General features: G+C 42.7%; 1 protein-coding gene across 4 annotated transcripts; it reads left to right on the top strand.

Moving 5' to 3' along the window:
- The first annotated feature begins 1,232 nt into the window (after window positions 1-1,232).
- On the top strand, window positions 1,233-23,545 carry LOC138604031 (integrin alpha-3-like). Of its 4 annotated transcripts, none has more exons than XR_011309276.1 (29): window positions 1,233-1,377; window positions 3,546-3,715; window positions 7,528-7,655; window positions 8,353-8,438; window positions 9,389-9,525; window positions 9,629-9,735; window positions 9,899-9,991; window positions 10,265-10,324; window positions 10,402-10,555; window positions 11,270-11,463; window positions 11,545-11,633; window positions 12,781-12,914; window positions 13,079-13,156; window positions 13,245-13,312; window positions 14,624-14,760; window positions 16,653-16,796; window positions 17,435-17,532; window positions 18,303-18,471; window positions 19,095-19,181; window positions 19,314-19,393; window positions 19,479-19,556; window positions 19,639-19,741; window positions 19,816-19,992; window positions 20,369-20,479; window positions 21,230-21,340; window positions 21,736-21,834; window positions 21,972-22,097; window positions 22,302-22,462; window positions 23,459-23,522. XR_011309276.1 is itself a non-coding variant. In XM_069675844.1 (29 exons), exons 2-28 carry the CDS (start codon window positions 3,558-3,560, stop codon window positions 22,410-22,412), a joined length of 3,117 nt encoding a protein of 1,038 aa, XP_069531945.1. In that variant the 5' UTR covers window positions 1,233-1,377; window positions 3,546-3,557; the 3' UTR covers window positions 22,413-22,444; window positions 23,459-23,545. The 4 variants fall into 4 exon arrangements, 3 of the variants coding, with proteins under 3 accessions (XP_069531945.1, XP_069531946.1, XP_069531944.1); XM_069675844.1 differs by having other exon boundaries at window positions 22,302-22,444; window positions 23,459-23,545; XM_069675845.1 differs by lacking the exon at window positions 23,459-23,522 and having other exon boundaries at window positions 22,185-22,385.
- Window positions 23,546-26,843: the final 3,298 nt, after the last annotated feature.

The raw sequence follows: 26,843 nt of genomic DNA, 5'->3' as shown, positions 1-26,843 counted from the left end.
TGTGCGTGTGTGTGAGAGAGTGATGCAACTCTAGCTGAAAGAAAGCTTTGATCAGTGATTCATTGTCAGTTTCAGGTTGACTGAAGATAACAGTCATTGCTCCTGATTTCTTATTGTCTCACAACTGCAAAAGATAACCTGTGAAACCTCCAGTTTGTTTTAACACGTTTGAGCAGGATTGTGAAACTGGTCTACAGGAGCTAAAACACGTTCACAGTGTAGTTTAGACTGTAGACATTTGAATCGCTGTTTCTCTACAGTGATCCAGGAGATAAGTAGACATAATGTTTGTAAAATAAAAGGACTTTGTCCCCATGAAAAAATCCACTAAACAGCATCAATATCAAACATTAAATGTTGAATTCAAAGCAGCTGTAAGGAACTTTCATGAAGTGGATTTTGGCGCCCCCTGTGGACAAAGTATGTAGTGCACAGTCTTGTTTAGAGCTCTGGTTATCTGGATTTGGTCATTTTGAAAATCCTGTCTCTGGATCCAGTTTTACTTTGAAAAACCAGGACAACAGGAAGCTGGATGATCTGATCCTGGATAGCAGGAGACGGGATTTCTAAATCCAGATTAAACTCTTTGAACAATCAGGCCCTGCTTATTAAACACCGACACAAACATACACATGGAGATTATATTCCATTACGATACAGTGACGGTCCTCACAAGTGAAGGCAGACCGATGTGTGTGTGTTTCAGGTTGACTGATTAACTGTGTTTCATAAAATTAGAGTGACAGGAAGTAATCACAAAGACAGGAAGCTGAAATAAGCCCAGTAGAAGAAGAAAATTGTGTGTGTGTGTGTGTGTGTGTGTGTGTGTGTGTGTGTGTGAGAAAGTGAACATTTGAATAGCATTATGAGGTCTGAACTTTGACTGCTGTCACACACACACACACACGCACACACGCACATACATACATACACACACACACACACACACACTGTAACAATGTGTGTGTGGGTGCGTGTGTATACATGTAAAAAGAGAGAGACAATCAAGGTGCCCTCGCATGCCCAAACGTCCTGAATCCATTTATGACCTGTATGTGTGTTATTGTGCGTATGTGTGTGTGTGTGTGTGTGTGTGGGCGGGTCAACAGACACACAGCGAGAGACATGATTTCATTTCAGGGTGAGCGAGCACAAGTGAAGAATGAGAATGAGAAAGCGAGGGAGGAAGGTGGAGCCACACAGAGCTGAAGAGAGGGGGGCAACTGAGCGCGCTCAGAAGAGTCTGTCAGCAGACGGAGGAGTCAGACAGACCTGGCAGGACTCGAACCACTGACTGGTTTATCTCTAACACAGAAAGAAGCAGGAGGAGAAGAAGAAGAAGAAAGAGGAGAAGAAGAGCGTCTGCAGAGGAAACAGGTCTGAACTTCTTTTCTTTGTATTTAAGCTGCAGATTTCTGTGATTCTCAGAAAAACATCATAAATGAAACAAAATCGCATGAAATATATTTTTATTAATGACATGTTTTATTAGAATCTGTAGTGAAAGTAGCTCCACTGTCAGAGATAAAACGGCCTCTTCAACATAAACTTACACACGTGAGTGAATGCAGACACTTACACTGTTAATACTGAAGCATCACTGTTAAATCAACAGCACTGCTGAAGCAGGTTGAGCAAAGTCTGACCCTTCAAAATAAGGGTCAGTAAATGTAATGAAAGTATTCTAGGGCTTAAAATACTCAAGTAGAGCACAAGTACAAAGAAATGTTCATGTTCTGGAGTAAATATATCTGCTTATGATGGATATATTTGAGTTGATTTAATACTGACACGATTCTGGGATGAACACTGATTTAAGACACTGGAGCAGCCTAAGGTCATTTAAGTTGTCATTTACTGACGAGTGTGTTTATTTACGTATTTCTGTATTTAATTACTAATTCAAATGTACACATAAAAATCGTTCAAGGAGAAATGTCTAAAAAGCAGACATAGGTGTCGTTTGGGGGGGCGGTCTCTAAAAACTGATTCATGGAGTTCGTGAATGCAGGTTAAATTAACAAGACTAGGTGTATGTGGCTGACCGCATCAGGTCAATGTGCACTTTTGTGGGCAACGTGTTACAAGGACTGTCCTCATGAGGCCGATGACAACGTGTTTGAAAGCAGGTGCGCGCTGCGGACGTAGGTGAGAACAGCGGACGAACAGCGGACGAGCAGCGGACGAGCAGCCCCGCCTACTCCCCGAACAAAGTATCCAGAGCCGTGTAGACAGAGAGTCGCGTCAGTGGAGGTCCAATACGCTCCATGATCCGCCATTGCGATGTCGCAACTCTCTCTCTCTACGGCTTGTGTGCTGGTTTACAGTTGGTCTAAACTTAATCCAAAGGCAGCTGGACTTGGTTGAACTTCGCGAAGACGTTTCTCATCCGAAAGGCTTCGTCAGTTCTAACTGACTGGTGGACCGAGCTATAAATATCAGCCTCTGTAGATCGTTAGTGTGCTAATAGATGTTAGCATTATTAGCTAGAAATATAAGCCTCTGTAGGTCATTAGTGTGCTAATAGATGTTAGCATTATTAGCTAGAAATATCAGCCTCTGTAGGTCATAAGTATGCTAATAGATGTTAGCATTATTAGCTAGAAATATAAGCCTCTGTAGGTCATTAGTATGCTAATAGATGTTAGCATTATTAGCTAGAAATATAAGCCTCTGTAGGTCATGAGTATGCTAATAGATGTTAGCATTACCACCTCTGTTAAGGGATGATTTTTCCATCTTAACACCGATGGCGTCCTTGACACCTCTTTTTGAACCAGCGGTCTTCTCTGGCCAGGATGTGAACCTTGCTGTCTTCAGAGGAGTGTCCTTTGTCCTTAAGATGAAGAAGGACAGCTGAGTCCTGCCCTGAGGAGCTGGCTGTCCTGTGCTGGGCCATGCATTTGTTTCCCTGATTTACAGATCCCTGCAGTCCTCATTGCATTGTACTGCATACACTACATTGCTCTGTTTATGTCTGGGTGTTGGTCCTTAGGGTGGACAAATATTCACTTATACTGATATATCTGTATTATGCTAATATCGGCCGATAAAATCAGCTTTTTTTAGAGTGACAGGCAAAGAAAAAACACACTTGCCTTAAAAAAGAGTTTTTGATCGGATATACGCAGTTTCTTTGCTAAAAAACACCAGCTCGGCCCAGACAAGAGACTGACAGTGCAAAGACTCGTTGTCACTGCAACAGCAACAGCTCTGAAGCCACATCGGCTTCTGACAGCCACCACTGCCCGATCACTCCCGGTCCCTGCGAGACACCTGGAACTAACGGCCTGATGTATTCCAACGCCCCAGCCATGTAGGGTGAAAACATTCACATTCACATAACAAATGTTATAAGTGACACTGACTCTGAGCTGAACAGCACAGTGTCGTCTGCAGAGCGCAGAATATTTAGCTGTTCATTTAAACCAACAGGTGGGAGCTCTCAGCAGGTCACATGGTTACATCAGACTTCCCTCGTCACCTGCACGGCTGCTGTGTTCTTCCACGTGTCTGACTCTGACATGTTGTTATCATCTTTTCAGAAGGCTGTTTCCATGGCGACAGGTGTGTGCATGTTGCTGAGCCTGTTGGCAGGTGTGTGCATGGCGTTGAACCTCGACACGTCATTCCCTCTGCTAAAGACGGGTGGAAACGGAAGTCTGTTTGGACTATCTGGCGCTCTGCACCAAGACCTGAAGACAGACGCTTACCTGTGAGTACGCACCTGTGTGTCTGTCTGTTACCTGTGTGTCTGTCTCTCAGGTGTGAGATTGATGATTGATGTCCTGTTTGTTGAACTTTAAACAGTGAAATGTGTGAAAGTAGGATTCCTGCAGCGCTGCAGAGAACAGAACTGAACCACAGCGACCAAAGCATGCTGCTCTCTGATTGGCTGACCATTTTTTGACGTGTCAAACACAGAAACAGTCTGAGGTTTGTGTTTGACCACAGTGAAGCTAGTCTGTGTGAATGTAGAAGTTCTCATGCGTGCAAACTTTACTGATGCCAGTTTGTGTCTGACCTCAGCAGTCTGATATGAAGCTGCTGCAGCTGAATTACTGCAAATGTCATTTAATGTCAATCAAATGACATCACAGCGCCCCCTGTAGTTAGACCTCTCAGCCTGCAGTGGCCCTCTAATTGGCCCTGTGTCACGCCAATAAAATAACTACAACTCCCATTTAAAAAACAAACCACTACCATGAAAGAGCTCCTTTGAACAAAACACTACAGGTCTCATAAAGAAATGTATGACCTATAAAAAAAAAACAAAAAAAAAGTACAGGTCTCATAAAAAAATGTATGACCTATAAAAAAAAAAAAAAAAAAAAAAGGACAGGTCTCATAAAGAAATGTATGACCTAAAAAAAAAAAAAAAAAAAAAAAAGTACAGGTCTCATAAAAAAATGTATGACCTATAAAAAAATAAATTAAAAAAAAGTACAGGTCTCATAAAAAAATGTATGACGTATAAAAAAATAAATAAAAAAAAAGGACAGGTCTCATAAAAAAATGTATGACCTATAAAAAAAAAAAAAAAAAAAAAGTACAGGTCTCATAAAAAAATGTATGACGTATAAAAAAATAAATTAAAAAAAAGTACAGGTCTCATAAAAAAATGTATGACGTATAAAAAAAAAAAAAAAAAGTACAGGTCTCATAAAAAAATGTATGACGTATAAAAAAATAAATAAAAAAAAAGGACAGGTCTCATAAAAAAATGTATGACCTATAAAAAAAAAAAAAAAAAAAAAGGACAGGTCTCATAAAAAAATGTATGACGTATAAAAAAAAAAAAAAAAAGTACAGGTCTCATAAAAAAAACTTAATGCCCATGTATAAACTACGATTCCATAAAAAACTGCAATGCCCATATAGAAACTACAATTCCATAAAAAACCACAATGCCCATATAGAAACTACAATTCCATAAAAAACTACAATGCCCATATAGAAACTACAATTCCATAAAAAAACTACAATGCCCATGGAAAACAACTTCAACTCCCTTGTAAAAACTACAGGTTCCAAAAAAAATGTATAAAGCTCCATGAAGGAACTACAGTCCCACAAAAAAACACTACATTTCCCATGTAAAAACTACAACTGCAAAAAAACACGCTACCGCTCTCATCCAAGAACTACACGAGCTGGTTGTCACATCTACATACTTCTTAATAACCCCTGAATCATCCTCAAGGACCCTGTGGACCCTCCATAATGACCCTTTCAAGGACTTCAAGGATATTTAGACCGCATGAATCCACCTGAACATCTTCTAGGACTGTTCAACCTCTTATTTACTCCTTGAACCTTTTCAATGATCTTTAGCTTCTCTTCCGTGTGTGTGTGTGTGTGTGTGTGTGTGTGTGTGTGTGTGTGTGTTTACTGCAGTGTAATAATGTGTTTCATGAGGAATTCTATAAATGAAAAACACTTTTAACCCTGTTACACAAAAGGAATGCACACACACACACACACACACACACACACACACACACACAGTCAGGTGGATGCCCTGCAGTGTTAATAATGTGTTTGGATTCTCCTGATGTCTGAGAAAACATCAGGTACGGTAGGACTGGGCCTTGAAGAGGTTCCAGGAGGTTATTAAGAAAGACGTCTGAGTCCTTGAAACCCTGTAGAGGTTCCATGAGTCCTTGATGGAGAGCTCAGAGGTTCTGGAGGAGAGGAGGCGTCCTTGAGAAGCCTTCAGGATGCTCCAGGAGTCCTTGAGAAGTTTCCAGGAGCTTTACAAGGCCTGGAGGAGGTTTTGGGATCGTCTCCTGTTGGTACAGACTGATAAACTCACAGATGTCGGTGTTGAGTGAGTGTGAGCAGCTGCTGTTGTAACTGATGCGGACTGGTCACATGATCTGTTAGCTGTTAGCCGTTAGCAGCTCCTGGCTCACTCTGATAACAACATGATGACCCTTTTGTTGTAGGCCGGTGTGCGGAGGTCACTCGGAGGTCACCCAGCTGTCTGTCTCTGCTGTCACCATGAGGACTGCCTCTTTATGTTCTCTAATTGGATTGGCTGCTAATGGACCACTCACACACACACATGCACACACACACACACACACGCACACACACACACACACACACACACACACACACACACACACACACACACACACACACACACACAGTAATCTAGTTTCCTGTGGGAGTTCAGAGGTCATGGGGTCAATTTGTCCTCTGATTGGCTCAACGTCCCGCCCATCAGATGCCTCCCCCTCTCTGATTGGCTGCACAGAAACATCCAGACCTGATCGATGATCAGAGGAAGGTTTTCAGAAGGTTCTGGAAAGTATCCGTGGACGTTCCCGGAGTCAGACAGGAAGTTACAGCTTGGAAATGTTACACACTGACTTCATCGCCACGATAACACACCTGTGTCGAGATACGATCTGAGGTCAGAGGTCACAGAGAGACCTGGATCAAATGCTGTGTGTTCAGCTGAGAGACTGATCCAAGATCTGTGTGTGTGTGTGTGTGTGTGTGTGTGTGTGTGTGTGTGTGTGTGAACCCAGTACAGGAAATGAAACTCAGAGAGACATTACACCCACACAGTAACATAACTAGTCTACAGTCCTCACAATCCGGCAGTTAGCTTATCAGCAGGAGCTAGCATAGCGCTATCATCCAGGGTTAACACAACAAAAACAAGTGTACATTTATTTGATTGATTGATTTGATCCCAGATGAACGATGTCAGGCTTTAATCAAACAACTTTTAAATTATTTCACTGTCACAGAAATGTTTCCAATATCAGAATAAAATCCTGAGTTCTGCTGGAGTTGAGTTGTGCAGTATTGCAAATACACAAATAGAAAAACTCAGTGATGTAAACATTTCCAACAGCCAATAGGAGCGCTCTCTGCAGCAGCAAACAGGAAGCAGCTATTAGATGCTTTAGATGTGAGAGGGATCAGACTTAGTAGAAGTCAGGCTTCACAGACAATGTAATCGTTTTGCCAACATTAGCAAGCATGCTAACAAAGCATAACTTAAAGAGGGTGTGGAGTTTTTTTATTGGACCAGTCCAACCACTGAAAACTGGAATTAAATCCCAGTAAGACAGCAGACAGGCTGCACTGGTGTTACCGGACAAGCTAACTGTGATCGAGTCTCTTCTGTCCCAGTATCACAGCAGACTGTGAGTTTCTGCTCATACGAGACACAATCAGAGTCCTCTGTCTGTCATTGTCTGTTTCCTGTCCTCTGTGTGTGTGCGTGTGTGTGACTGTCCTGGTTGTCCTTCACTTTCAGACGTCTCTTCTTGTATTCCAGGAATGTCACAACAATAAAAGGAACACAACAGAACTCGCTCGCTTACAACACCTGGATTCCTCCGAGACCATCCAGGGTTCCTTAAAAATGTCCGACGTGCTTGAAAAAGATCATTGATCAAGGTTGCTCAGAGACGCTCCTGAAGTCCTTGAAGGCATTCCAGATGCCCAATTCGACAGGTAAAAGACAACTTAATCTGACATGTCTCACCTGTCTCGTCCTGACAGACTGTTGGTCGGAGCTCCCAGGGAGAAGGCGGAGCCTAATGTTCCAGCCAAGCGGACAGGAGGAGTGTACAGCTGCCCGATCACCACTGACCAATCAGACTGCAGCAGGATGAAGCTCATTGACCCAAGTAAACCTTCACTTTATTGATCAAACCAGAGAGACAGACACCTAAGCTAGCTCACCTGTAGTTTACACAGTGACACGTGTGGAGCAGTGAGCCCTCAATGTTAACTAAAATTAAAAAAGCTAATTAAGCAAAATATATAGTTTAGTGTCATGTCCATGTTGCTATGCATTGTGGGTAATTTTCTGGACCTGTTCCTGCACGGTGTCCTGATGTCTGATTTGGTGTTTCTCTTTAATGTCTTTAACTATTGATCCTGCAGACCTGCTTCATGTTATGTGAGTAAAGTAAAAAGGTTTGATGGCTGCGATTGGCTCGTAATGGTCGAGCTCTCAGCCAATCACGGAGAGTCAGACCTCTCAGGTTGTTTTCTTTGATGTTATCTCTCTCCTGATGCATTATGGGTCCTCCATCGCTCAGTGAGCAGTGACAGCTGCAGTCTGTTTCTGAGAGCTTTTATCTGCCACAAACATGCACACACACACACACACGCACGCACGCACGCACGCACGCACGCACGCACACACACACACACACGCACACACACATGCACACACACACTCAGACGTGATAAAGCTTCGTCCTGAGCAGGCTGTAATCAGAGGTTACCACAGAAACAGACAAGAACAGGACTTCCTTTAATGTCCTGTCATAAAGATGCGGCCTGCCGTGTGTCACTCACCTTTACTTCCTGTTTCAGACCTGAACCCGTCTAATGACATGGTCGAGGACATGTGGCTGGGCGTCTCTGTGGCCAGTCAGGGCCCACCTGGGGGGCGGGTCATGGTGAGTCAGTCCTCTCATTGGCTGAGCTGTCACTATTTTTTCACTACACACGCATACACACACACACACACACACACACACACACACACACACACATACTCACCTTTATGGCCCAGCAGGCAGAAATCAGAGCAGGTGAAATGTACCTTTACATCCGTTCCCGTTAGGTTAACTAACCAACTAACTACCTCACTGACTACTGACTAATGATCTCACTTACATACTGATAATCTGTCTCTGATTAACTGACTTCTTGTCTAACTGACCAACTAACCTTATAACTAACTAACCGACTGACTAACAGACTAACTGTTGAACTTGTTGGCTAACAGATTGTCAAGTTGATTTCATATCATTGTAACTAATTACGAAGCAAATAACCAATTAACTCGGTGAGTAACTAACTAACTAACTAACTAACTAACTAACTAACTAACTTCTTGGGAACTTATTGACAGGCACACAGTCTTAATAAGCAACTGATTTCTTCTGCATCTGACCAACTAACAACTAACTAGTTCACTACTTAGCTTACCAACAACTTACACACTGAGTACTTAACATATCAGTTAACTGGTTAATTATCTGTAGTAACCACAACAGGCTGATGATTTAAACTAATACAGTCACTAGTTACTAGTCTACTTAACTAACCTCGCCCTTCTGTTAACTCCCTCACTGACTGTAAGAATTTCCTCCCGGGGATTAATAAAGTCTTTCTGATTCTGAAGCAGCCGACGAGTTAAAGCTCCTGTGAGGAGTTTTCTGCTGGTTATGAAACAGATTGAAATGAATTCTGATGAAAAGCAAAGAGATAAGATGTACGGCTTTGTCCACAGGGGGCGCCAAAATCAACGCAAACTGAAAGTTCCTCACAGGAGCTCTAACTGTTTATTTGACTAACTAACTAACTAACTAACTAAGTCACTCTCTCCTTGTCCTCTCTCCAGGCATGTGGCCATCGCTTCATTAAATTCTACGGAGCATTCAAACTCAGACATATGATTGGCCGCTGTTATCTCCGTGGAAACGACCTGCAGTACAACGAGAGCGACAGGCAATGGCAGGACCCGGAGCAGCCCTGCAGGTAATTCACCTGACTCCTCACCTGACATGTCACATGACATGTGTAAGACAAGTGATGACTCCTGTCATGTCACCTGTGAACCTGTGTGTTTCTGTGTGTGTAGTCATGTGGGCGATGTCTCCAAAGAGGTCATGTGTAACATGGGGATTTCTGCCACCATCACTCAGACTGAGGTCATCGTCGGCTCACCTGGAAGCCATGAATGGCAAGGTGAGACTGTCCTCTGTTAAATGGTTGTAGTTTTCTGTTCATCACTCGTTTCTCTCTCGTCTCGCTCAGAAGCCATCAGCTGTCCTCTGAAGACGATTGTTTACATGATTTACAAATGTCTGTTTGAAGAGATTAATAAAATGCTAAATTGTGTGTGTTGTAGGTAATGTCCATGTCTTTTGGATGAATCCAAGTGATGAGTATGACACGCGGAGTCACATCTTCAGTAACAGGCGGCACAGGAATATTTATATAGGTAAACTATCCCTTTAAATCTCACTCCTCTTCCTCAGAGTGAGTCACTGAGTCAGATATGAACACTAGAAACACGTGGTGATGTGCTCACAGGAGCTACCAAGAGGCCAACAGGCTAACCGAAAAGCTAACAAGAGCTGCTGACAGGCTAACAGGAGACAATGGAGACACAATGTTAACTAATATAGACCAAAATAGAGTTGAAGTTATCACATACTAACAATAACTTTGTGTGTGTGTGTGTGTGTGTGTGTGTGTGTGTGTGTGTGTGCAGGGTATTCGGTCACTCAGGCTCTTCGTCTTCTCTCTCAGGATAATGAAACCGTAGTAACAGGTGATGGACAGCTTCAGTTTCATAGAAGTGATCAGCTGATCGGGTGATTGACGTATTGATCTCTGTGCTGTAAACAGGAGCTCCAAAGGACAGTAAAGAAGACGCTCGCGGCTCCGTGATGCTCGCGTTCAAACGGCCCAAACAGCTGATTATTCAGCAGACTCTGCGCGGGGAACAGACGGGCTCGTACTTTGGTAACGCTGTGGCAACCAGCGACCTCAACAACGACGGGTAATGAAGGGGGTCAAAGGTCACATGATTCACCACGGGGTCACATCCTGTTTGACATCTGTATCGTCTTTTCAGGATGTAATATATGATAGCTAACTTTGCTTTATTTTGAAAGTCTAACCAAGTGTTGCATATTTAGAATAGCTAACATGACTACTTTATTTTGAAAGTCTAACTGTGGGTTGTTTTTTTAGTATAACTATCTAAAAACAGACCCGGTTATTAAAGCTAAATGGACTCTTACTTGATGTTGCTCATAGCTAACTTAAAGCTAACTTAACTAAAGTATTGCATAGTTATTAAAGCTAACTTCATCGCTTTATTTTGAAAATCTAGTTGGACGTTCATTATTTAATATAGCTAACTTGACCACTTTATTTTGAAAGTCTTGCCACTAACCAGATTTAGCTAAACTGACTGCTTATTTTGAAAATTCAAGAAAGTTTTGCATATTAATTACAGCAAACTTTATTTTGAAAGTCTAACCATGCGTTGCACATTTTTCATAGTTAACTTGCTGTTTTACTTTAAAAGTCTAAACGGGTGTTGTTACTTATTGCTAATGTGAACGCTTTATTTTGAAACAGGACATTGCATATCTATTGTTGCTAATTTGACCTCAGAGTCCTGCAAATGTTAAATTAAAGAGGGGTACCTGAGGCATCTTATTTTGAAGTGCCGGACCTCATCATCTTCACACGCTGTCTCCTGCAGGTGGAACGACCTGCTGGTGGGCGCTCCTTTTTACTTTGATCGTCAGCAGGAGGCGGGTGGGGCCGTTTATGTTTACATGAACGCAGGAGGCCGGTTTGATTCTGGTCCCAGTCAGGTGCTAAGGGGACCGGCCGGGTCCGCCTTTGGTATGGCTGTCTGTGCCGCTGGAGACCTGAACCAAGATGGCTTCCAGGGTGAGGACTCTGATGATGATGATGATGATTAAAGACCAGGTGATAAAGGTCTCACCTGTGTTTATTTTGTGTGTGTTTCAGACTTTGCCGTCGGAGCTCCTTTCCATGAAACAGGAAGTGTGATGATCTGGACTGGGAGCAAGAAGGGGGTCTCTGCAAAGCCGAGCCAGGTTTCACAGCGCTTATTTATTATTGCTAGCATGACAGCTTTATCTTTAAATTCATCAGCTAACTTGATTACTTCAGTTTGATAGTCTAACAGGATGTTTCATATTCTGACTGCAATACCCTGCACATGTTACATCACACCAGAGACGTACCTAAAGTCTATCTGTAGGTGTCTTATTTATTAGCTCTAGCATGACTGCTTTATTTTTAACGTCTAAGACAAGTTTTGCATACTTATCGTAGCTAACTTGACGACTTTATATTGAAAGTCAAACTGGACGTGGCTTATATTGATTGATAATTTGAGCCACAGTAACCCCGCCTCTTTAGAATCAGGTTTACTGCCAAGTAGGTTCACACATACAAAGAATGAACACAGAACTTGTTGACGGGGCTGGCAGCAGAGGGGGAGAAACTGTTCCGGTGTCGGGAGGTTTTGGTCCTGATGGAGCGCAGCCTCTCTCCGCAGAGCGGGTGATTGGCTGCATTCTGCCATCTCTCGAGGACCTGTACACCTCCACGACCCTGAGGCGTGCCGGTAAGATCGAGGCCGACCCCTCTCACCCCGGTCACAGTCTCTTTGAGACACAGAGGTCAGGGCGATGGGTCTGTAGTCACTAAGTCCTGTGGTCCTTGGCTTTTTGGGGACAGGAATGATGGTGGAGGCCTAGAAGCAGGCTGGCACGTGGCAGGTCTCTAATGATGATGTCTGAACACCGGAGACAGCTGATCGGCACAGTGCTTCAGGGTGGAGGGGGAGACAGAGTCCGGTCCGGCTGCTTTGCGGGGTTCTGTCTCTTAAAAATCCTGTTGACATCTCTCTCCATCATAGAGAGGGCTGTTGCTGTGGTGTGAGGGGAGGGGGCCGTTGAGGAGGTGGAGGTGATAATCTGTAGCTGTTGAGGCAAGTCACGGGGGATGGTGTCAGGACTGTCCCATTGTCTCTTAAAGGGACAGTAAAACTTGTTCAGGTCGTTGGCGAGGTGCAGGTCATTAACAGAGTGGGGGGTTTTGGCTTGTAGCTGGTGAGCTGTCTGAGACCCTTCCAGACTGAGCCAGCATCTCCCCCTGAGAGCTGCTGCTGTAGTTTCTCAGAGTACAGACGCTGAGCCGGCTGAATAACGGTCTGTACCCCCGGTGTCCCTGCAGGTGATCTGGGGCAGCAGGGTCTCTCCTGGGTTCAGGACCTTCGGGTACTCTCTGTCTGGAGGTCTGGATGTCGATGGGAACAAATATCCTGACCTGCTGGTGGGCTCTCTGGATGACACCGTCGCTCTGCTCAGGTTCCTCTTTTACAATGCTGATCGTGTTACACTGAAGAAAACAAACAATCCAAACAAATCCACATCTAAATCAGATGCAACTGTTTGTTTGTTTGTTTGTTTGTTTATAAATAAACGAGAGTTTTTGATCAAGTGTTAATCCGAGTTAATGATTGTTTCCTCAGAACTCGTCCAGTCGTTCACCTCAATAAAACTCTGAGAGTTTCTCCAGACATAGTCGACCCAAACAGCTGTGACTCCTGGTGAGATTCAAACCTGTAAACTGCTAACATGCTAGTTGCTAGCAGCTAACAGGCTGACTCACTGTGTGTGTTTGTGTGTCTGTGTTAGTATTCAGGTGGAGGTGTGTTTCTCCTACATGTTCAGCACCGGAGAGAAGAGCGACAGAGACAACATCAGTGAGTAAACGTTTAGCTGTCATGTGATCAGGGTATAAAATCCTCTCTCATGATTGGCTGAGGTTAAATTAGTGATTTTTTCAATGGAGTCTGGTGGAGATGTTTAAGAAGCATCTTTGTCTGTACAGCGCAGACTGCAGATCAGCTGCTGTGACTGACAGACGGACAGTTTATGAGGACACGATGCTAACGAGTCTGTTTATGGTCAGAGTGATCATCATCAACTTCCTGTGTGATTGTGTGTGTGCGCGCATGCTCTCAGCTAATTGGTTTGATTGATTGACAGGACAAAGCTGTCAATTAACGCCTGCTATTAATCCACAAAGTGACACACACACACACACACACACACACACATCAGATGACATCACACTGTGTCCCTGTGTGTCCTCGTGTCCTTGTATCTTGTGTGTGTATTTCTCAATGATAAATTACATTGCAGGCACTGATATTACATCTGGGAAACACACACACACACACACACACACACACACGCACACTCAGTATTCCTTAGGGAGCTTTGTGTGTGTCCTGGTTGTTTCTAGTTAATTCAGAGATGCAGAGTCGCACTGTTGCTATGACACCAACCCCCCCATCTTAACACACACACACACACACACACACACACACACATATCACACAGTGTTCATACAAATACTCATTCACATATAATTCTGTATTGTTATTACTCACTATAACACTACTACTACTTATAACAACAATAATAGATCTTATTTAATGATGCCTTTTAAAACACTTTCAATCTGGTTAGTAGTAATTAAACATCTGTGCAATCAACAATTAAACCTGCAATAGGCCACAGAGCAAAGCTCATTAATGAGTTAAATTATGATATGAAATACAAAGCAGTTAGTCAGTAAGAGTTGGTACAGCAGGAGTTAGAATAAAAACATGTAGTGCTGAAATTAGTTCCTCAAGGCGCGATCCCTGGCCCCCTTTAGTTTCATCTATAAACACTTTCAAACAATAATAACAGCTGTTTATTGACCTTAATTATGCGTATCACTGTTGTTTCTGTCACCATGTCCTGTCCACTAAACGAATAGGTAATTAAATTGACTAAATTTCACGTAGCCCAGCTCAAAGTGATGTTAAGAATGAAAAGTGTTGTTTATGCTGTTAGGGTTTGTGCTTTGTTCTTTTGCAGTTTATTCTCTATCTTATTATTATTACGCTGTCCAATCAGTAATAGTCACCCTTTTCTTTCTAGGTAATGCTTATGTCAAGGTTGTGTCCACAGGATCCTTCTCTAACTGTCTGTCTGTCTGTCTGTCTTTTTCTGTCTCTCAGCTGTCCACTTCACTCTGACCGCTGACATCACCAGCCACAAGTCCCGCCTCCGTTTTCGTGAAAACGGGCAGAGCGTGTACTCTGGTTACCTGTCGATGCCGAAGAGACAATGTGAGACCCTGGGAGTGGAACTGCAGGTGAGACTCAAACACATACTGTACATACACACACCGCATTACTGTCACCTACAAGCAGCACCATGACATCATAGTGAGGATACTTATCATTTCAAAGTGGCAACGAAATTTAACAGACCACTTTAGAAGACTGGACACAGTTTATGGAGGTAATTGTATCGAGCACATTTTAAACTGTTGGAGCTTTTTAACATATATGCTGCGGTTTTTACTTTATTGTGTTTTTAAATTGACCACTGTGAGGCCCGCAGCTTTAGCGTCAGGTGAGGGACACCCCGGTATGCCCTCGATCAATCTCGGATCCCATTGGCTATAGTCTGATGACGATATAGCCTCTGTGGACACTGGTGAACATGCATTACATGGGGTAAACGGGATTTACAAGACTTTCCTTTCCACGTGCTGCATTGTTTACAGAAAAATAACCTTTTTTTCTTGTGATTTTAACGGGTCTGACCTTCGCCGAAATGTCCACATCATGATGCAGATTTGTAAAAAGTCAGAATGAAGCTTTGTCAGGTCTGTCCTCACGAGGAGAAGAAACCTACGTTTGTTGAATGGAGGTCGGATCGATCATTTCTGATGCGTTCAAGGAAGTCGGGAAATCTAAACGCTGAACATCTTTTGTGACACTGTGTCGGGGAATTTATCTCAAGTTCAATTTCAGATCTAGAACAGATTGTTGCTGTTAGCATGCAGATGTCTATTTATAGAGATTAATAAGAAGCGAAATCGTCGTCAGATAGCTGCTCATGGAAGCCTGCATGTCATTATGGCGGATTACGTCTGCTTTTGCTCTCCACACGGACTGTTTTTCCTGCATACACCGCAGCCTGCTGATGCGTGATTGGTCAATATTACTCGGACTACAAGCGTACTACAAAACGGAAACCAGAACACTTGCCGTCCCGGAAATCCACATCCCAATGTCTGTAAACAGTAGCCCCGAAAGATACTTTTAGTAGTTAATAGTTCGCAGTCCATATGGGCCCCCCCGCCTCGCAGGGGCTGCGGGGGTATACCTTACGGCGGTGCCTACAAGCGCTGCAAGTGTTTATTTCAGGCACAAAGTAAATTCGTAACCCCATTACAACCAGTAATACACATAAAGCACTCATGAACACGCCTATGAAAACATTTCCGCAAGACTCTCCGATATTTTGACGTTTAATTGAAGGAAGTTTTGCCGTGTGAGATAAGAAATAATTACATTTTACTGCAGCGTTTTAATCAGTCTGCTGCTGACAGATATTACTTCCTGCTTTTCCACCAGGATCTTTGGAAAAACATCAAACTAACTGTTCAACGAGCTGCAATAAACTGCTCTCAGGATCAGTTTGACTCTTTGGACCTAACTTAGAGGACAGGACGATTTCTCAGACTGATCATTTAAGCACTGGTAGAGATTTTCAGTATGTCTATAGGCAAGGCGTCATGCAATTGCAGGGCGAGGTAAAGTTCAAGATGTTCAAGGATCACTCTGTCCTGCTTCACATCGTTCTTATCAGCACAGGTTTGGGTCTTGGCCCATATTTTCTCTGCTTGAAGTCTGTTGTTCTGTTTTGAGGTCAAGAAGATAGATGTGTGATAACTCATCCTGTTTCCAGCCTACGCTATTGACTATAAATCCTGTTTACTCTACATTCCTGCTAGTCATTCTTCCGATCATCTCTCGGTTTTTTGTTTCACTTAGTTTGAATCAACAAGCAGGGACCTGAAATTTGCAGAGATCATTTTTCACAGCCTGTTTTGGTTCACATTCTGTTAAACTGACGTTGTCATTGTGTGTAACAGCAGAGTCTGACAGAAAAAGCATTGGACACTGAGAAAAGCAGTGAAGCTCGTTATATGAAAAGTGTTATTGAGGTTCTGTTACTGTTTGTGTTCTGCAGAGTCAGATCCGAGATAAAGTGGAGCCTCTGGTGTTCTCCTTGAACGTCTCTCTGTACGAGAAGCTTCCCAAGAAAAGAAACGCTGTACAGGACCTAAAGCGCTTCCCAGTGCTGAGCCAGACTCCTCGACCAATCCGAACTCAGGTCAGAACCAACAGAACCCTTCAGAATTCAGATAAGAAACAACATAGCCACATCATTAAACACATACCAGAATCCACATATACTATGTCAAAACTCATCAAAACCCAGGGCAAATCTACGTCAGGGCAGAGAACAGCTTGATATCCACAGAAACCATCAGAACTCAGATCAGAACCCACAGAACCTATTCAAACACACCAGAATCCACAGAACCCAGGTCAAAACCCATGGCCTCCATCCACAGAGCTTATAAGTTCCAAACCAAGTCCCAAACCAACCAAAGTATAGATCGAAACCTAGGTCAGAATTAAAGACAGCAGCTCAGAATGTCAGAACAAGCAATCAGAAATCCAATCACAATCCAGCTAATAACCAATCAAAACACATTTAAAATAAACATCTGAACCACGTTACAACCCAACACAGAACTTAAAAGGACCCTGATCTGATCCAATCTATCACCAAGGTCAGAAACAACCAGAACCCACAAAAAGGTCTTTAGAACAAAGTAGAACCCAGGTCAGAACTCGACACATATTTGATAAGAATTGTAGAGAATTCAGCTTTGAATTACATTAACAAGTAAATGCCACTAACTGTTTGAATATGCTTCACTGTTACATTTTTTCTTCTATCAGATCCACATCCAGAAGGCTTGTGGTTTTGATAACCGTTGCCACAGTAACCTGCAGATGGCAGCCCAGTTCACAGATGAAAACCAGAAACCTTTCCCCATGTGAGTGAACTTCTGCATATCAGACAGTGGGTCTACTTTAAATATAAAAAACAATTTTTCATAAAATTGACTGGACTTGTCCAAAATGACGTGCGACTTAGGCTCGCCTAAGCTTGATTAAACTTTACTTCTTGACCTGAGACTTGATTTGCCTTAACCCTAACGGAACTGGAACTTATCTTAAAGTTTCCCCAAGTAACTCGTAACAGACTTGACATGCGCATTCCTTTAAGGACCTGGGATTTAACTTCCTTTTACTGAAGTACTTGACTTGGACTGGACTTGAAGGACTTCAATGCTTGGCTTGAGACTTATCTTGGATTTACCCCAGAAGACTTGAGTTCTTGATTTGATTAACTCCTGCCCTGAAAGACTCAGGAATTATTCACTTGAGACATGACTTTGACTTGTCCTACAAGACTTGAGTACTTGATTTAGAACTCATATGCACTTATTCAGGGTTTCTTAACCATATCATAAATGATTAGGGACTTGATCTGAAACTTGACTTTTTGTAAAGGAAGACGTCATAAAGGACTTGGGTCTTTACTGGAACTTTGGGCAACTTAAAACATCTCTGACAGTTAAGACAACTCCAGCAGTCAGGCTGTATGAATAAAGTTTTAGATATGATAAGTAGCTCTCACAACACATAACTAGTCCTAAACAGGCACGTGTATCAACTATCAACTAATTTGTCTGAACTGACCTTGGACTTTTACTGCCATATTGTAATTCTTATATTTCTGCGTATGTTTGTGTGTGTCCAGGAAGAAAGACAGTCAGATGTGGTACTACAATGGCAGCATTAACCGATTGTTTCTGGAAGTTCACGTCAGCAACACGCCTTCACCGGGGCGACCAGCAGAGGATGCTCATAACGCTCTTTTGAACATGAGAATCCCACCAGTCCTCATATACTCCGGGGTCAGAGCGAAGGTAGTGGCGCAATAGGTCTTTCTTTTAAAATTGAGCAGAAAGGAAACCGGGCCATGTCATCTGCATAGGAGTAGAAAACTGTTTGCAAAAGTTTGGATTGAAATTACTGAGCATGAGCATGTAGGTAGAGAAGAGAGTTAGACTGTGTAATCGGTATCTTTGCCTTAAAGCACCCGGGTCTTCTTTTCAGACTTGACCTGCAATTCCCTGAATTAATTTGGAGCTTATTGGAGACATGAACTGACGTGCCTTACAGGACTGGGTCTTAGTTTGAGACTGCACTTTGACACCTTGTAGGACTTGTAACTTGATCAGGGTCTTTACTTGTATCTCAGAGTTTAACTGGACTTATCTTAGATTTGACTAGACTTACCCTGATGGACTTGATTGGTTGCCTTGAGACTTACCCTGAAGGACTTGACTGATTGGCTTGAAACATACCCTAAAGGACTTGATTGGTCACATTGAAATCTACCCTAACAGACTTGCTTGGTTGCCTTGAGACATACCCTAAAGGACTTGACTAATTGTCTCCATAAATACCTTAAAGGACTTTGGCTTATTCAGACTTATTCTGAAGGACCGACAGTCCTCCTACAGTTAGTCCTTTGTTTCTGTTTCAGGGTGACTCCCAGGCAAAAGTGGAGTGTTCAGTCGAGGACACTGTTCTTCTTTGTGAGTTGGGGAATCCGTTCAAAAGCAATCAGAAGGTACGGGACATTCTTGCCAATCAATAACTGCTTTCACTGCAGTACTGCTAGAGCTATTTTCTGTATAACTGTCTGTACTGCAGTAATCCTGCTAAGACTCTACATGATTCTCCATTTCTTTCTGTATTTCAGGTTCAGGTTTTGATCATATTTCAGCCATCTGAGATCAGTTTAGAAACCAGAGAGATTCAGTCTGTTCTGCAACTGTCAACGTATGACACACACTCACACAAATACACACACTTGGGGGTATGTGCCTTATTTGACAGGTACTAAGTTGTGTCTCTGTGTCTTTAGGCTCAGTGAGCAGTCTGATCTGTTTCCTGTCTCGGTCTCCATGTTGGTGGAGTATTCCTTGCAGGCATCTCTCACTCTGTAAGTAAGACATAGGTATGTGGGGTTTAATGTGAACCTCTGACCTGATGACCTCACCTGTTGGTTGATTTTATCCTGACAGAATCAATCCCCCAGGCTTCACCTCCTTCAGTGGTCATGTGGTCGGTGAGTCGGCCATGAATAAGACGGAGGATGTTGGAAGTCTTGTGCTCTTCACCTTACAGGTTTGTTTAAACTCAGTCAGACTGTTTATAGATCGTTAACTGAAAAGGAGTTAACCTTTCACCTTCTCTGACAGGTCCACATACAAGGGAAGCCACTGGGTCAGCTAGGCAACCTAGGGGTGGAGTTTGATTGGCCAATGGAGATGTCTAATGGGAAGTGGTTGCTGTACCTCACAGAGATCCAGGTGGACGGCACATCAGAGCCCCACTGTGCTCCACCCGGCAACATCATCAATCCCCTCAACCTCATGGTAACTCTGGCAACATCAGCACCACACTGATACCTTTCCCTGCCCTTGCATATTGCACAGGCGGGTCAAGTCCAAATCTTAAGCTGTACTATTTTACGTTTGTCTCACAGAATACGTTCCTTGCCATTTAATTGACTTTGTTTTGAACAGACCCCACAGGGAGCGTTATCAAAACGTTTTGAGAATGTTACATTCCAGTTAAGAAAAAATATGTTTTATGTAAAAATTTAAATAATGAACGTGTCCGGGAACTAAATGATTAAAGCTTTGGGGAAAAAGATTCTACATAAATACAAGTTTGACTGTTGTCATAACAAACCTTTCTTAGCTAACTGACTGTTCTTTTGTTAATAAATGTCCCTAACTGTTTGCTCAGTTAAATGAGGAGAAGAAGAGGAGAAGGAGACGGAGCTTGGAGGAGGTGAAGGAAAAAAACACTCTTCCTGTCGTCCACCTGAAGGGACAGACAAAGAAGTTCTACACTCTGGTACAAACACTATTTTCTGTAGAGTTTTTATGCAGTAGTGCCATTCCCAGTTCGTCAAGTACCCAAGCTTTGGTCACACCCCATTGGCAAAATGTTTCCTCCAGAATCTGCATGAGAAGAAGCAGGTTTTCAACTACCCTGAATGTTGACCCATGAACCGCAATATTAGATCATATCAGAGCAACTGTTCTGGCCTTCCAACACGTGGGAAGCCTAGTTACATAGTATGAAGGCAGATGTAGTCTACTTGGGGTAGCAGGGAGATGGATGGATTTAACAATGCAAGTCATTCACACAGGAGACCAGGGTTCAAGTCCCTTTGACACATAAAGTTATCACTGACTTAATATTTAACATTTTGTGTTTCCTAAACTCAACCTAACAGATTGTTTGATGCTTCATGTCAGACGGGAAGAAAACAGACCTTATTACAGAAGCTAAGGGTACCTTGAAACAGTCAAGGATTCTGTAAACCATACACTGAAGTTATTTTAAAACAAATATTAAAAGGTACCTTAAAACAGGGGCTAAAGGTTGCCTTCAAACAGGTGGTAGAGGGTCCCTTTAAACGTAAGTGGAAGGATACCTTAAAACATATGCTAAGATACCAAAGTCACGCTTCAAAGTTTGGATATTTTACAACCTGGGATGGATCTTCTTGTTCTTAACCCATTAAAAATGATGTCAAAAATACTTTTAATTCTGAGTTACCTCTGTTTTAATTTAACATAAATATGTGTGTTTGTGCAGAACTGTGAGCACGGGGCAAAATGCGTAAAGTTTGTCTGTCCACTGGTCAACATGAACAACTCGGCGACTCTGACTGTCAGAGCAAGACTGTGGAACTCCACCATGATCGAGGTACAGACAGATGTTGCCTCTTTTAGGTTGTACTTTTGGTTTTTGTGGCTCATTTCCTCTCTGGTTTAGTCTCAGAGTTTACAGCAGCTGCAGCTGTTTCCTGTTAAAACCACTGTACACAATATTCTGAGCGGCAAACAGCAGACGGACACAGTTAGAAACAGAGCTATAGAGATACTATATATAATACTAGACTTATATTTATTAGATGGACCAAACCACAACGATGGTGTTATTTTGTAACTGCCAGATATGAAAGTAGGAAGCTGTATGCTAGCATGTTAGCCCCAATTAGCAGATGAGGTATCTGGACTGTGTTTGTTTAATATTCTGCCCTCTAGTGGTGTATTAACATTTTTGCATTTTTAAACCCAGTCGTCTTCTTTCTGTTTCAGGACTACAACGACGCAGGGAGAGTGACGATTACAGGCCAGGCGACTCTGAAGCTGCAGACGAGCAAACCCACCATCAGAATGGATTCTCACAGCACAGAGGTTCTAAACTGCTGCTAGCGCTCTCTAGAGGCCACAATGTTCAAACACCCTGAAAACATATCTATTCTGTTTTCACCAGTACAATGTTTTGTAGTTTCTTGTGTTACCTCCTGATTCTCAGCGCTCTTCCTCTGCAGATTGAGGTCAATATTTATCCAGACATGGGGCAGCAGGTGGACTCCGGCGCCCCCCTGTGGATCATTGTGGTGTCTGTTCTGGCTGGAGTCTTGCTGCTGGCTCTGATCAGCCTGCTGCTCTGGAAGGTAAACAGAGCATGTAAAGAGGAAGTCCACCAGATAACAGCAGATAACCATGTTACCATTAAACTTGTGTCTTATCACTGGGTGCAGTTTCAGGGTGAACTGGGGATTATGTTCTGCTGTTCCATCACCATAAAACATGCATTTCTAATCTCATCACCCCCTCCTGGTTGGTAAACTGCCGTTGTGTCGCCTCCTGCTGTTCAGTGTGGTTTCTTCAAGAGAGCCAGCACCAGAGAGCTGTACGAGGCAAAGACCCAGAAAGCCCACATGAAGAGCCAGCCGTCTGACCACGAGAGGCTGGACGAGGAGCTCTGAGGCTGGGCACACTGCTGCCTGAGAGCCCCGCTGTAAGGACCGGCTGCTGGGTGACTGTTACTTCTTGACTGTTTTCTGACTGTTAACTGACTGTTACTTACTGTTACTTTCTGATCCTGACTGTTACCCTCTGTTTCTAACTGATTTCTGACAGTAAATGGCTGATTACTAATGGCTTCTGACTGCTGCTGACTGTTATGTTGTAAACTCTTTCTTTCTGACCATTACTAACTGTTTCTGACTTTTAGTATTTCTGACTGACTGTGTCATTACAGACTGCTGTCAACTTTTACTATCGGTTACTGACTGTAAATTACTTGCTAGTTAACATTTCTGACTGGTTACTAACCGTTTATCGACTGTTTCTAACTGTTACTGACTGGTCCGACTGGGTACTTGTCACTGTCTCTAAATACCCCTGCCTTCGGCCTGAGGGGGCGGGGCTTCACTGGATAAACTTCCTCACTTCCTTTCTTTCCAGCTCGTCTGACTCTTGCTGCCTTTGATCAATAACTCTACTGATCTGAATTCATCTGTGTTTCTACATTTTTCTCTGCTGATATCTGGCTGCATCTTTACTATTGATATTCATTGATACTTCCTGTTAACCTTTACCCTATCGATGTGTCCACTTCCTGTTTACCTTCACCCTGTCACTGTGTCCACTTCCTGTTTACCTTCACCCTGTCACTCTTTTCACTTCCTGGTTACCTTCACCCTGTCACTTTCTCCACTTCCTGTTTACCTTCACCCGGTCACTGTGTCCACTTCCTGTTTACCATCACCCTGTCACTGTGTCCATTTCCTGTTTACCTTCACCCTATCACTGTGTCCACTTCCTGTTTACCTTCACCCTATCACTGTGTCCACTTCCTGTTTACCATCACCCTGTCACTGTGTCCATTTCCTGTTTACCTTCACCCTATCACTGTGTCCACTTCCTGTTTACCTTCACCCCGTCACTGTCTCCACTTCCTGTTTACCTTCACCCTGTCACTGTGTCCACTTCCTGTTTACCTTCATCCTGTTCTGTGTTTTGTCTGCAGTGTGGTTTCTTTGTGCGTCGGAGGGAGTGGCGGGCCGCGGCGCTCCACCAGGGGAGGATTATGGGTAAAGACAAGCAGCAGCAGTATACTGACACCGACGGATTCCTGATCCAAGACCACCTGTCCTCGTCTAGAGGCAGGAAGTCCCCAAAACACTGGGTCACCTCCTGGACTGAGACGCACTGAGAGACGGTATGAGTGGAACAACACATCCTGAACCGGACCAAACTGGACCAACACACTGCCATTTGATACCTGCATCACTGTGTGTGTGCTGTCATATGAAAACCTCTTAACCTGTCTACATTTAATTCAGTTCTGTATGTATATATGGAGATACAAGGTTTTTATCTGACAGCAGTTTTTTTGTTTATTGTTTATCTGTATTTGGAGTATGTTGTTCCTAATGTGATTTGATATGTGTATGTGTGAACAGCATTTCCCAGCATCCCTCTGGCCTGTTAGTTATATTATCAGATATAAAGGACTGAAACTATCAAACAGGAAGTAGTTTGTTACGACATGAGGAATCTGTGTGGTGTTTCTTTAAGCAGCTGACTGGCGTCTTACAGGTTAACTGTCGATGGTGGACGCATGAATCATTTCAAAGACCTTATAATCTGTGAAGTGATCAGCAGGAAGTAAGGCATCCCTGAGACCAAATATGGCAGCAGAGATCAGTGTTCAATGTGTTTTGATGATGTTTTGTTTAAATGCTGCCTTAAAGGGCTCGTTGTACAATGTAATTAAAAACACTGGTGTTGCGTTCAGGTGCTGAAGTATCCTTTAGCAAAACCACTTCTTGTTTTATTTCAGAAATCTAACAGCTGGCTCGTTTTTTAGATGTTTTCTATGTGATTGTGTTATTTCTGACAGCACTTGAAAGCAGCACGTTTTTGTGTGTAACATTATGTGTCATCACTGTGGTGAACGGTTGTCCGGATGTTTTCTGTATGTTGATGATATTAAAGTATATTTTGGTAGTTTAGTGGTCGGTTCCTCGTGATGCTTTCAGGGTCAGTCTGTTTTGTCTGTTGCTCTCTGTCATCAAATCAGTTAAATCTGTGTGAGGTTGGAAAGAAGAGGTAAACATGTTACTGTTGGATTGATCATTCACACATTGGTTGAAGTCCATGATAACTTAAAACACATCATAAAACAGTGACGCAGCAAACATTCCTCCAGCAGAGCTCTCAGACAATCCGACCAGAGGTGAAGGTTCAAAGGCACAATAAGCTGCACACTGATCTTTACCAACTACAAAAACATGTTTTTACATTTAAACCGTATTTTGCCTTCACACATAATCAGTGAATAAAGTTACAATGATTTATTCTGATGAGGCCCAAATGCCATCTTGTCTAATGACCTTTGACCTTGATATAAAGACACCAGGTAATCAAAGTGCGCCTGTGTAAACTTTAGGATTTACTTTAGTTGTTGAAAAATATTTGGCAAAAGGTATATAATAGCCAGTTAATCAGGGAAACTACAGAGTACAAAATACTGTGAGGTTTCCAGGCAACCATACTACAAACCAGTTGTAACGTGGTATTCAGGAATCTTTTAAAGGTGCTGGAAGGTGGACTTTGTTACCGAAGCCTTGGACTTGTTTATAGTCTATACTGTAGTTAAATATGTGTTTTACTTTCAGAGCTTCGGGCTGAGTCTGTTCAGACCGGTTCAAAGACAAAGGTTCTCAGAGAAATGGACCTGACTTGTTCTGAGATCCTCTTCAACAATGTAGCTGCGTCTCTCTACGATAAAGGAGCTTTGAAGCAGAAAACAAAGGTGAGAACACTGAAAACAGGCAACGCAACATTTATCAGCAACCAGAACTCAACGTCAACTGCCTCGACAGTTTCACTGTAGCCCACTTCCAGGCTTTTACTATGAAATTTTCCACCAGACGTATGTGATGAACATTTCAGCTCAGTCGTGCCGCCTCTGTTTTCCTCACCAGGTGACCAAAAAGGCTGCTAAAGCTCTTTTCAAAACTCTGCAGCTTTTCATGGTAAGCACAGAAACAAGCGTTTAAGAGTTGAGTTTAAAGTGTTCGTTGTGTTAAAGATTTCCTGTCACAGACGTTTGACATCTTTTTGGACAGGATTTCAAATATTACTTGAGATTCGTGACACAGAAAAGTAAAACTCACTTAGATATCAGATATTATCTGTTATTTGAATAATCTTTTTACCAAATATTGATAATCAAATGAGTAAAAATATTGAAATAAGCAGAAACAAAGTTGCAGTCAGTGTTTGACTGTCAGTACAAACAGACACAAGCTACATTTTTTATTTTGAAACATATTCAGAATAAGATTTTTGACATGAACGATGCTCAAATGTTGAAACATGATTTCACTCAGATGTTTCTCCTTTTAGCAGACTGCGTAAACAGTCTTAGTTTATTCAGAACGCTGCAGTCTGCTGAACTACAAGTTCATTCTAGTTCATATCTTTTTACTACCAAACTGTGGTTCGTCCTCACTACTGATCACGAAACAAGAATGAAAGTAACGAGCTGATTTTTCATGTAGGTTAACAGAATGTTCTGTTATTTTTGCTATAACCTTTAAGTCTTTATGCTTCTATGTTTAAAAGTCTTACTTGAAGACTTTTTCTATAATGAACCAAAACCACTTGAACCTGAAGAGTCTTCAGAACAACAACAATGTGACTATAGACTCAGATAATCCTGACCTTTGACCAATGACTCGCATGGGGCCCGTAAATGTAGTTCTTCCTGCACTAGAATGTACTGAAACTAGAAACACTGAAGGAGAGCGTAATTCAGCCAGGAACAACTCAACGATAATAAAAAGTCGTATATCATTTCTACAGGACAGGGTTGATTGTGTTTCTGCTGCTGTTTTTCTTCCAATAAGGTTTTTAGTAATGCTGTTTTTCCATAGCAACCGCTCTCATCGATGAAAACTCTCTATATGGACGTGGGACTCACCAAGGCACCGAGCATCAGCATCAGGCAGACAGAGGGAGTCACTGTCAGTGCCAGAGCCCGAATCAGAGTGTTCACACTGAAGGCTAAAAAGGAGCCGAGATATCTCCTCTCTGTGTCAGCGGTAAACACACACAGCAAATCACCACACGATGAAGAACCCAACACAAACGTAACATGAACTACCATCCAGTTCATTTATACAAATAAATACTTGATAGCAGATGAAGAAGGTTCCACATCAGCAGCAGACTGTGCAGACTGTGCCGACCTGCTGCAGGCTGTGCCGACCTGCTGCAGACTGTGCCAACCTGTCGTAGACTTCGCCGACCTGCTGCAGACTGTGCCAACCTGTCGTAGACTTCGCCGACCTGCTGCAGACTGTGCCAACCTGTCGTAGACTTCACCGACCTGCTGCAGACTG

This window comes from Semicossyphus pulcher, unplaced genomic scaffold, assembly GCF_022749685.1.
Source record: "Semicossyphus pulcher isolate SPU_LCO1_2020_fin unplaced genomic scaffold, fSemPul1.0.p SCAF_25, whole genome shotgun sequence".
In the NCBI taxonomy this organism is placed as follows: Eukaryota; Metazoa; Chordata; class Actinopteri; order Labriformes; family Labridae; genus Semicossyphus; species Semicossyphus pulcher.
This window is presented reverse-complemented; position numbering and strand designations above follow the sequence as displayed.

Coding starts and splice junctions, on each gene's coding strand:
- LOC138604031 (XM_069675843.1), top strand. CDS start 3,558: ATGGCGACAGGTGTGTGCATGTTGCTGAGCCTGTTGGCAGGTGTGTGC. Junction 11,634..12,780: donor TCTCTGCAAAGCCGAGCCAG/GTTTCACAGCGC, acceptor GTGTCCCTGCAG/GTGATCTGGGGCAGCAGGGT. Junction 17,533..18,302: donor AACCAGAAACCTTTCCCCAT/GTGAGTGAACTT, acceptor GTGTGTGTCCAG/GAAGAAAGACAGTCAGATGT.